The 12458-nt window shown below is 44.6% G+C and overlaps 2 protein-coding genes across 2 annotated transcripts in view; one reads left to right on the top strand and one right to left on the bottom strand.

Moving 5' to 3' along the window:
* The window catches only part of LOC308258513 (uncharacterized protein), a gene marked incomplete at both ends in the record, with an annotated part of 76626 nt that extends 67399 nt beyond the window's left edge, over positions 1–9227 (top strand). Inside the window, one exon of the mRNA XM_080689142.1 lies at positions 8872–9227. Within this exon, the coding sequence (XP_080545268.1) occupies positions 8872–9227 (356 nt within the window). The remainder of the gene's footprint in view (positions 1–8871) is intronic.
* LOC308258517 (uncharacterized protein) lies at positions 7423–7761 on the bottom strand (the record flags this gene model as incomplete). The annotated part of the gene is made up of 1 exon (XM_080689147.1): positions 7423–7761. The coding sequence occupies one exon, from the start codon at positions 7759–7761 to the stop codon at positions 7423–7425; it is 339 nt and encodes a 112-aa protein (XP_080545273.1).
* Positions 9228–12458: the final 3231 nt, after the last annotated feature.

Genomic DNA, 12458 nt, shown 5'->3' on the forward strand with positions numbered 1-12458 from the left:
ACCTCAAACCTGTGATCCTCTTGTCTCAGCCTCCCAAGTATTGAGATTATAGGTGTGTGCCACCACACTTAGCATTTTATTTTATATTTAACAAACATATAAAAGTCAGGCAGGATGGCACACACTTGTAATCCTAGTACTTGGGAGGCTGAGACAGGATCACAAGTTCACAGCCAGTCTCGGCTACTTAGTGAGGCCCTCTGCAACTTAGTTGGTACCTGTTTCAATCAATCAATCAATCAATCTATATATCTATATATCTATATATATATATATATATATATATATATATATATATATATATATGGCTGTGAATGTAGCTCGGAGGTAGAATGCCCCTGGGTTCCAGCCCCAGTATTATATAAAAAATAGACATATAAAAATATATATCTATACAAATGCTACTGATGTGTATGTGTATATTCCATGAAGTACCAGATACAGTACTGTGATCAGATGCATGCATGCATACATACAATGTATAATGATCACATCAATGCAAACAGCATCTCTGTCTCCTCAAACTTTATTATTTGCATGTGCTGAGGAACTTCAACTTCTTCTCTTCAAGTTATTTTGAAATGTATAATTTGATGCTGGAGACTATAGTTGTTCTGGTGTACTAGGTACCATTAGAACTACCCCCCCCCATGCTGTGGGGCCACCGCTCTCTGCCTCCCACATGGCCCCTTCTCACTGTGTGTACAGCCTGTGGCTTTTGGATAGACAGTCCAGAGATCCGAGCTGAGGGTTTTTACCTGATATTCACCAACTTGCACACGGGGTGGGTGTGGCCTGTCAGCCTAAGGCTCTACTACTTCATAGACTAGTTTGGTGTTTTAACTTGGATTATGGCTGAAATGAAAGACCAGATTTTCATTATCAAAGGAGATAACTACTTATATAGATTTTCCATGATTTGGTTCCTGGACATTCAGATATCACCTTGTCTTTATGCTTTTCTTGTCCTTGGAGGAACAGTGCTGAGGTTGAACTTGAAGAAGGGAGCCTAAAATAATTGGTAATACGTATCCTTAAAAATATTAAGGAAAGTTCAGCATTTGGGAGGCTGAGAAAGGAGGATCGCGGCTCACAGACAGTCTTGGCTACTTAGTGAGGCCCTTTGTAACTCAGTGAGACCCTGTTTCAAATAAGGAATTAAAAAAAATAGGGCTGGGTGTATCTCAGAGGCTGAGGCACAAAGATGGCAGGTTCAAGGCCAGCCTGGGCAATTTAGCAAGACCATGTCTCAAAATAAAACATAAAAGGGGCTGGGGGTGTAGCTCACTGCTTAAGTGACCCTGGGTTTAATCCCCAATACCATCAAAAAAAAGTGCTATAGATAAAATTCCACCAAATATGAATTTATGATTTTTAAAAATCTAAAATCTTAGAATACAAAGTATGTGTTCATGCCAACTGAAATGATAAATAGCATGCTCAGGTCAACAAAGATTTGAGAGTAAAAATTATTTTTAGCATTAGTAAATAAGTAATATGTTTGACATACATATACAACAGAATAAGAATAGGATAATATACTTCACAAATAATCACGAATATTTGAAGAAAATAGAACTAATCAGAATCAAAAGAGTAATGGACATGTTAAGAGCCAATTATATACATATAATTCTGTGGGGGGGTGTCTAGGGATGGAACCCAGGGGAATCTGACCTCCAAGCTACATCTCCTGCCCTATTTTTTTATTCTTTGAGTCTCACTAAGTAGCTGAGGCTGTCTGCGAACTGCGATCCTCCGGTCTCAGCCTCCCAAATGCTGGAATCACAGCATCTGTCACCACACCTGGCAAGAAAAATTATTGACCTGGAAGAAATCACCTAGATTATAGCATAGAGCAGCATACATGGAAAAATTATTAACACATGTGTAGAAAGACAGTTCAGCAAATATCTCTGTGGAGTTCCTTGAGAAGATAATAAAGATAGTAGAGAGACATATAATGAAATATTCACTGAGAGATTTTCAGACAAGATAATAGTTATAAATTCTCAAACTTAGAAAGACTAACAAATCTCCAAAAGGGTAAATAAAGGAAAAGAAACTCACGTCTAAGCACACTGCAGTGAAACTCCAGAATACAAGAAGGAAGAAAAATAGAAAGAGAGACCTTTAAAATGGCCAGAAGAATATAAAGCACATCACTGAAGAGAAATGGCAATTAGATTAACAGGCGACTTCAACAGTGAACAATGGAAGTTGGATGAACAGTGGAATAAGATCTCCAAGGTGCTGCGGAAAATAATTGCCAGTTTGGACGTATACACGAAGAGAAACCATGTTAGAAAAGAGCGAAGCAAAAACATTTTTAGACAAACACAAGTGGAGCGTGCGTGTCATCACCAACAGACCCTGACATCAGCAGCATCTAAAGGAGGCACTTGAGGAAGGAGGAAAATGACCCAAAAGAAAGGAAAGTGATTAAGAGAGAATGAGAGAAAAGGTAAACATAGGCATAAACCTAGACAAACAGTGACGATGTAAAACACCAATAACTTCTGTTTTTATCTTCAGGAGTTTGCAAAACAGAGAATACAACCATACTAGACAGTGAGGGCATATAAGTCAGTAGAAGAATGTTCAAAACCAAGGACTTTTGCTCTGCTGAAGGTAAAAATCATTGATTAGACGCTGCCAAGGTGGTGCTGCGATTTGAATGTGGCCACCAAAAGTTCTTGACGTGGTGTTAGAAACTTAGTCCCCCAAAGTCTTACAATTGGTGGTATTTAGAGGCTTTGGAAGGTAACTAAGATTAGAGAGGGTCATGAGGATTAGGTTAGGTCATGAGGGCGAGGCCCCATGATGGCCTTGGTGACCTTGTAGGAAGAGGAAGAGAGTCCAAGCTAGCAAGCTTGCCCTGTCTGCCACCTGACACCCTCTGCCTTGTTATGATGCAGCCAGAAGGCCTCCCCCATGCCACGTACATGCCTGCACCATGCTCCTGGACACCCCTGCCCCCAGAACCATGAGCCTAATAAACTTTTACTGTTTGTAAACTCCCTGGCCTCAGGTATTTTGTTATAGCAACAAAATAAGAGAAGTGGCTTACCAAGCAGAGGAAAGAATAGCAGTCTCTCTGGTAGGAAGGCATATCCAATCCCATGTTGTTTAGGATTGCTTGTGTGCAGCAATAATAAATTGCACACTGCCTTTTTATAAGTTTTACTATTGCTTTTAAATTGTCTACAGGTAATTCTTCCTCCTTACTGACTGTATACAGAGCAAACCACTGCTATCACCTCCATCACCCTTGATACACCACAACTCTATATCAATATTTCAAGTGTAGCTACTAAAAAAATTAGATTATGCAATTTTTATACAGATTGGAAGAATAAAGCATATGATATGGGAAAATATTAACACAAGAATGTAAGCAAGGAAAGAGAGAATTGAGAAGCAAGTTAAAAATGTAAAAAAAAATAAATAAAGACAAAAATATATCAATTATCCCTATTAGGAAATAAACTCCCAGATCAAACTCCCAATTTAGAGTCAAAAGGGAAATCAGAAGAACTCATTAGATATTATTTATGGTTAGAATAAAAAACCACCTGAGTCTGAGAAAAGCTACAGTTTAAAAACAAAAAACAAAATTCAAGAGGCAAAGAGAGATTGACAGTATATCTGTCAGTCAATGGCAATGTGTGGAACTTATTTGAATCCTGATTCATATAACAAAGCTAAAAATACTATGAGACAATCAGGTAATTCAATCATTGACTAGATAGTTCTAAGGAATTGTTAATTTTATTGGGTATGATAGTAGGTTTACTAGTTATGTGTTTTAGGTCATTCTACCCTAGTTCTTAGTATTTTATGTGACTTACAACTTCGACTTCTAACTAAATAAGAAAAGTGCAAATGTTTCCTACTAGCCAGATATATAGTATGTAAGTCAAATTTGGGCATCATGTAATTTGTACTATTCCTTTTCAAATATTTTTTGTGACTCAGTAGTGATATTATTATTATATTCACACACATGATCTTATGAGTCTTAAAGTTAATACTTTGAACCATAACATGTATAGAGAAAAAACATGTGTACTGGTTGACAAATAACATAACAAATCATTATCGCAGGAAATTATAAGACAAATACCCCTCTACTCACCACGCAAGAAAGAGAATGTTGCCAATAGCTACAAACTTCTTGCTTCTGATCACAAGTCTAGTTTTACCTTTTTAAAAAATATTTTTACTTATATAGCAGGCATTCTGCTACGGGTTGTTTTGCCTAAAATTATGACTAAGTCATTTCATCATCAAAGCCAAATTTTTTAAAACATTGTGTATATCCTCTGTCTCCAGTTCATCTCTTCACACTTTTTCTTAACCCCATACCTATCACTCTTGTTTTAAGTCCTTTGCTTGTCCCTGTCATGGTCAACAATGACATCACTTTGGCCAAAACAGTAGTCAATTGTGTGTCTTCTCCTTGGAACAGTTCCTCGTTGACTTGTAGGATACCATGCACTTTATTATTATTTGCGTGTGTGTATGGTACTAGAGATTGAACCCAGGGGCATTCTACCTCTGACGTACTCAAACTCCCCACTCTTTTCTTTTCTTCTTTTCTTCTTTTTTCTTTTTGAAACAGGGTCTCACTACATTGCTAAGAGTTTCGCTACTTTTCTGAGACTGGCCTCAAATCTGTGATCTTTCTGTTTCAGCCCTCCCAAGTACTGGGATCCAGGTGTGTGCCACAACACCTGGATCAGCACGTGCTCCTGACTTCCCTCTTTCCTGGATGCTCCTTTCTGTCTCCTTTGCCGCCCTCTCCTCTCAAAGGTTTTAACCTTGGAAAGCCTTAAGGTTAACTCCTATAAGCTCTTTTCTCTATATACTGTTGGGTGATTTCATGTAATCTCTCTACACTGATGACTCAAAAACTGATAATAGCTCATGCCTTGACTCCGTGAGGTGTAGCTGGGAGGTAGAATGCCCCTGGGTTCCATCCCCATTACTGCAAAAAAACAAAAACAAAACAAAACAAAACAAAAAACCTAAGGGAGATAATCCTAGACCATCTGGGTGGGCCTGATTTAAACCCCTGAAAGATCCAAAGAAAAGAATTTGAATTTTCTTATAAAGGGAGAGATTCTATTTGTGGACAGAAGCTTCAGCCCAGGCCCCAGAGTTCTGTCCCCACCCCATTCTGATGTCCCACCTGTAAGGTTTAAGTCACCCCCTGGCCCACAGGGGGCAGGGCCGGAAGCTAGGAGGTGGAGCTCTGTGATTCCGGGAGGGAACCAGGCCTCCCGGGTCCGGAAGAAGAGAGTGCAGAGTTCAGAGAGGAGCCCGAGAGGGAGGGACGCACGCTCTCCCCCGCCACCAGCCCCCGCGGCCACGCGGGGGTTGGAGGCCGATCTCCCACAAATAAAGGCATCCATATATCTACTATGGATCTCTGCGTGTCTCTATGCGACTGGGGGACACACACGCTCATTCAATCTTACACCACCCTCTAAATTTGGGGCTGCCTTTGTGACCTCCACCATCAAGTAAACTGTGTAATGAGTCTCTAGATCTACATTTCCTAGTGGTTCTGCTTCTCAGGTAGGACAGTCACTGATACAGATTCTGGTAGAAGTTATGGTTGCAGAGAACCAGAATCTTCAGAGATTTTCTGAAAGTGGTTAACTAATCTGGTTATATTTAAGGCCATCGGTGTAGCCTAAAGCAACAAGAAAAACATGTTCAATACAGTCCTAGAGGCCAGAAGTCTGCAATCAAGGCATTGGCAGGGCATGTTCTCTTCCAAGGCCCTAGGGGAGGATCCTTCCTGGCCTCCTCCTCGTGACTGATGGTTGACAGCAATCCTCGGCATCCTTAGCTTGTAGACACATCACTCCAATCTCTGCCTCTGTGGTCACATGAATGGAATTCGTTGCTGGAGCAAGAGGTAGGGAGAAGGATGAGCTCAGCTCAGGGCTTTAAAGTTCCAGCTCAAGTACTACATTAGTGTCCCAAAGGCCTGTGTCCAGACTGAAAAAGCTAATATTCTGAAAAGCAAACCCAGGATCTTATCCTGCAAATGGCTGGCATAAAATGTAAAATGAATTTTGAGCCTCTTGAAGCTGAGGACATCTAACACTTAAGTTGGGCTCAATCTTTTTTTTGCAACAGATGAAACTCTTTGACTGCTACCTCAGAAGGTCAGCCCTCCTTTACCTGAAGGGCATGTAGTGACCTCCCCTGAGGTAAGTGCTTCCCAAGGCACTGCACAGTGTCCCCACCTCCTCTCTTTGCAGGACTTCTAACCACATTCAACTCCCAGCAGGTCCTGAAAGGTGAGGTACAAAAATGTGACCAGTGATGAGGTGTGTCTAGAGTATTGTTAGTCGTCCGCTTTGCGGTCACCTCAGTCCGGCTCAGGAGGGGCACAAACGGCCCACCCAAGTGGGAACTGTTTACACGCAGACAAGTTTCCAAGGACCAAAGGGACCAGTAACCAGAAACCCTGACCGATAAGCAATGACCTTGGCGGTTTCCTTGTTGACCCTTTCCTTCCCTGATTCATCTGTGACTACCTTGGTGTTATTCCTTGAATCACCCCGTGATTTCTTTCTGTTTCCCGTGATTAATAATTACAATGTTTTGTTTATAACTCTCAATAAAAGCAAGATGCTAGTGGAAGGATGGCAGGAGACATCTCTCTCCTCCCGGCCTCCCCAGCTGCCATGTTGACTCCGTTGTCATTCCTGAGAGAGACGACTTCTCATCAGTCAATCAACATCAATGCCATCCACTACAGAGGTGCACCCCACACTAAAAAAAAAAAAAAAAAAAAAAAAGTTTTCTCAAACTTTATGGACATAAATCTGCTGGGGAGAACATTAGACCATGGGGAAGGGAGTCCTGAGGGCAAATTGATGTTTCACTGAGGGGAGGGGTTTGGTCCCCAGAGTCCTGTCCATGGCTTTATCTGTGATCCTTTGCTTGGGATACCCTGATGGCAAGTGTTTTCAAAGGCTTTGCTCAAAATGCTCCTCAAGTTTCAGAGCAGATGCCAGGGACGCATGTGGTCAAACAGAATAGAGGAGAAAAGACTTTTGATGGGCATATATTTTATTAGGAAATTCTGATAATATTACATAATAACTAAAAATGCAAAGAAAAAAAGAAGTATTGCCTGCAGAAAAGGAAAAGTGGGACAAAAAAAGGGGGGGGGGACAGAAAGATGGTGGGCACACATGGAGCCGCGTAGGCCGGGATGAGAGCAGGGCTCCCATCCGGGCGCAAGCAAATTTCCTCCATCAGACAGTGCCTAACAGCCTGGACATTTTTTTAGGTGGGAAGATTTTAAAATGTCCAAAGATAGGAACAGAGTCCAGGACCAAAGAGAGATGGAAGAACATACAAGAAGAAAAAGAAGTCTTACCAAACAGTGGCTACCTAGCAGCAGCACTGCCTCTTGCAGCCGCAGCCGCACTTTTGCTGACAGCAGCACTTCTGCTGACAGCAGCCCTTGCCGCAGCCGCAGCCGCAGGAGCGGCAGCAGGTGCGGCGGCAGCAGCAGATGACGGGGGTGCTGCAGCAGCCCCCACAGCAGCCGCGGCAGCAGGGGCAGCAGGACGTGCAGCAGCCCACCCGGTAGCACCTGCACGTGGTGCAGCTCCCACAGCCGCCGCAGCCTCCGCAGCCTCCACAGCCGCCACCGCAGCCTCCGCAGCCTCCACCGCAGCCTCCGCAGCCGCCACAGCCACCGCAGCCTCCACAGCCACAGCAACCCATAGTGTCAGTAGAGAGGACTCAGGTAAAGAGAGAGAGAGGACTTGAAGAGGACAGGGAGGTCTGATGCTCCCTGGGCTGGGGGAGTCCTTAAGTACCATCTTGGGGAAGGGAGAAGGAATGACCAGGACACATGATCGGGTCCCTTCCTTGTTGTTATGGAAGCATCATGAGGGCCGGCCTTTGTTTACATGCTTAGGGACTACCTCTGACCAGTGCACTTGCTGACATTAACTTTTCTTCTCAACAGATATTTTAGAAGCAACGCAGGAGATTCTCGCCTCTAGGAGGGGCTCTTCGTTTTCCTACAATACTTTTAGACCTTGCAGGTTTTGAATTAAGAGATGTTCAGGGTTGCAGCCAGCCTTTTACCTCCTTCAATACTTTTTCCACCATATATCGAGATGAATCACCCTGATCAACGGGAACTCTCAGACATGAACCTTAAATGGAGCACATCCTGTTTTCGATACTATTCATGAGTTCAACATTCGTTCGGTTATTTTATCATTAAAATGGCCACTTCCCCATTTGCAGCTGCGTCAATAACACGAGCTGTTTGAAGCCAGAGACGGTGCTTCCATCTCACTCGCCCACGTCTCAGCGCCGGCAGTTCACATGGCCCAGGAGCTCCTATGACGTGGTGGCTGGTCAGCCCTGCCCATGGCCCCCCTCACACACACACACACACACACACACACACACACACACACACACTGCGTATTTTCTGAGCATTGTGGAAAAGAAAAGAGACTGCTTAATCTCTCAACAGCCTGGTCATAGTCATGCATCCCAGGAACTCTTAGGCGTGTGTGTGGTTTTTTTTCCATTTATATACAGAAATGTAGTTTTAGAAAACAGTAGACAAAAATGAAAATGTGGAGAAGACAAAGATCTCCAAGAAAGGAAGTAATTAAGAGCTGGTGAGATTCTGGCATGAGCATCAGGTTGTAGCCACAAGGAAGTGGTCACGCGGTGCCTCTGCTGCCCCAGAGGGGGTACTTAAGGGCCCCCAGCCAAGGGAGCATCAGATCTCCCGTCCTCTCCTGAGTCCTCTCTCTCCCTTCACCTGAGTCCTCTCTATTGACACCATGGGTTGCTGTGGCTGTGGAGGCTGCGGTGGGGGTTGCGGAGGCTGCGGTGGGGGCTGCGGAGGCTGCGGTGGAGGCTGCGGTGGAGGCTGCGGTGGAGGCTGCGGAGGCTGCGGTGGCGGCTGCGGAGGCTGCGGCGGCTGCGGTAGCTGCACCACGTGCAGGTGCTACCGGGTGGGCTGCTGCACGTCCTGCTGCCCCTGCTGCCGCGGCTGCTGTGGGGGCTGCTGCAGCACCCCCGTCATCTGCTGCTGCCGCCGCACCTGCTGCCGCTCCTGCGGCTGCGGCTCCTGCGGCTGCGGCTGTGGCAAGGGCTGCTGCCAGCAGAAGTGCTGCTGTCAGCAGAAATGCGGCTGCAAAAGGCAGTGCTGCTGCTAGGCAGCCCTGCGGCCTCTGTTCCCAGACAGGAGATGCCGAGACTCTCCTCTGACCTCTTCCCCAGCACCCTGTCCTCTCGCTTTCTCTGGGCTTGCGTCCTTGGCCTGTGACTTCTGGCCCCTGCCTCTCCTCCTTTGGAGTGTCTAGCCTTCTCACCTGTGGCATTTTCTGCCTAAGAGCCGTCAACCCAAGGTGCGAGACAGCCCCGCCCCTAAAGAATCCTCATCATTGAACTCACTCAAACACAATGTGGCCCATTGTGCTTTTTCACAGATCAAATTATTTCCCTCCTGTTCTTGTGCTTTTATCTCTACACATTTTCTCTCTCTCTCTCTCTCTCTCTCTCTCTCTCTCTCTCTCTCTCTCTCTCTCTCTCTCTTTCTCTCTGCTCCTATTCATCAACATTTTAAAATTTCCTAATAAAATTCAAATTCATCGCTGAACATTTTTCTTCCCCTTTACTTTTAGTGTTACCATATCTCACATCCTGAAAATCCCAGGTCTTCTTAAGAAGTCCTTGGTGATGGCGGTGGTGGCGGGGAGGCCAGCGTCCCTGAGAACAGCGCCCGCCTTGCTGGCCGCTCTCCAGGAGCAGTGCGCACACAGCATCTGGACATCCGCTGCTCTCCGCCATTTGAGTTCAGGTCTGAGGTGGAAGTTTGGGGAAATGCGTTCGAAATTCCACTCTTTTCACAAAGAAACAATTCCAAATACTGCTTAGCTATCGGTCCCAGTTCCATTGCCGGCCAAGGTAGAGAGGACTGTATTTGCTTTAGATTTCCTTCCGCTGGGATCTTTTACTTTGGGCTTAGAGAGCAGAGTCTCAGTACCTGCTACTGTTTTGGTTCCCGGGTAATTCAGCCAGCCGTGTGCACTGAGGACCTGGGCATGGCTCAGTTAGCTTTTCTATCTCTAACTATACAGTGAGTGTCGTGGGTTGTGGTTGTGCTAAGCGGGCAGGCGTCGGTGGACATAGGATTGATCTACATTCTCCTGATTCTCCGGCAACGGCCTTGAGCTTCTGCGCTTGTTTTGAAGATATTTGCTATTTTCATCTTGTTGAAATCAATCTAACCATGATTAGAGTCTTACTGAGATGTAGGATTCCTTTCAGAATCATTTGAAATCTTACTTATTAACTTTAAACTGCAACTGTGTTTTTATTGTTTTTTTTTTTTCTCTCTCTCTCTGTTTTTTAGACTCATGAGCCTAGGAGACTGCAGTAGTCCCTCGTCTGTGTCTTTTTTCCAGTTTGGGGAGGTTATATGCTAGATAGAAAAGCCTGTCTAGATGGATAGGATCTGTTTCTTTCATTCCTAAGAGGACACTTGGTCCTAGTCATCTTCCCCAATGGCTATCAGTCACTTTAATGATACAAAAGAAAAGACAAGTGACATTTTATGACTCAGACCATGAGTAATTGTTGGAAGCATTAAAAACACTTTAGGAGACTGTAATGGATTGGGAGAGTATGGTTGTGGCGAAACTGTTCCCGGGGACCCCTGTTAGGGTCCCAGACACACTTTCCCTCAAACCACAACAAAACCCCATACAACCAAAAACAGAAAATTACCGTGGGTTCTTGTCCTAAGCTAAGAATAAATATGCATAGCTTGGACAGTTGCTGAAGATTTAAAGAAGTTTATTAAAAGATAGAAATACAGAGGATAGGTACAGCTCCATACCAGACTGGCATGGAGGGGTGACTCGAATGAATACACCAAAGGGATCACATGTGGACTGCCTTTTTTATACCCATGACCCCCATCTTGTTTACGTAATTCTGACATAGTGAATGTCCCTGTAAGGTACCTCCCCCAGCAAGGTATGGCAAAGTGTCTCCTTTCATGAAGGTCGACCCCTCCTACCATCTTAGCTAGCTTATCCAATCATGTAGATCTGTCTTTAGATAGAGAAAGGCCTAGTTCTCCTCTCCTATTGACTTGCTAATTACATGTAGCTAAGTCAATCTAAGTTTCAATAGCTGTTTGCTTCCTGACAAAAGCCAAGCCTCTCTCTAGGTCTGCCGCCATTTTGACACAATTATTTTTGAAATATATTAATAATCATAGCTTTCTCAAATCTTTCTAGGCCATTCCCAATACTGGCACAGACAGCATTTCCTGGAAATTGTTGGTGCCAACCCCTCCCCCGCATCCCCTTCAGCCAATGGCATAAAGATTGTGAGGCTCTGTTCCCACCAATAGGAGCGCAGCACAGAAGCCCCATACGGGAAGTAAAACACCCAGCAGTTTTCTGTTCTCTCACCTGCCTAACTTGACTAGTGGCAGGATCCCTTTATCCAAAAGGCAAAATCTGCCTTTCTGAGCCACTTTGGAATTTGTATCTTTTCTCATGATGCCAGGGAAATTTATTTCTAACCTGGGGAGCTGAGGCCAGATCAGACCCTGCCAGGGGTGACTTTGGATGGGGTGAGTGCAAAAAGAAGTATGTCCTAAGCCAGATGTGGTGGCATACACCCGAAATCCCAGTACTTGGGAGGCTGAGCTGGGAGAATTTTCATGTTCAAGGGAAACACCAGCAATTTAGGGAGACACCCTCAGCATCTTTGCCAGAATCTGTTTTAAAATAAGAAAGGCTGGAAGTGTAGCTTGGAGGTGGAAGCTTCTGGGTTCAATCCCGAATACCAAACAAGGAAGTATGTCTCAGGCCAAGTGATGTCAGCCCAGACATTCCTACCAGAGGTGGGGACAGACTTCTGAAAATGTGCCCTGGAGCACTGGGTCTCCTGGCTTCCTGTTCTTTGGACTGGCTGAGCTCAGAATAGCTGCACAGAGCGTTTCTAGCTGGAGGCTGTGTGGTCACGGGGCAAAGGTCATCCCCTGTGATGTGAAGGTCAGGTCAGCCAGCATTTCTGTTCCAACCAGCTGTTTCCTCCTCCGTGTTCATGAAACCTTCTCTCTCATAGGACTAGGTCCAACTCTCCTCTGCTTATGACGTTCTTGTCATACTAGATTATGACCCACCCTAATGACTTCATAACTTGATTACCTCTTTAGAGACATTATCTATCTCCAAATCACATCCCCATTCTGGCATATCAGGAGCTCCGACTTCTGCACATGAGTGAACAAAGCGTGGAGACCTCGTATGCTTTGTCCTTTGTTTAGGTAATTTTGCTGGCTAACCTGTGTTCATTCTAACACGGGTCCCTTTCTCTTTTGTTTCTAGTAACTATTATCGATTTGTACCTCTCTTTTCCATGGCAAA

This window comes from Muscardinus avellanarius (assembly GCF_963383645.1).
Source record: "Muscardinus avellanarius genome assembly, chromosome: 2".
In the NCBI taxonomy this organism is placed as follows: Eukaryota; Metazoa; Chordata; class Mammalia; order Rodentia; family Gliridae; genus Muscardinus; species Muscardinus avellanarius.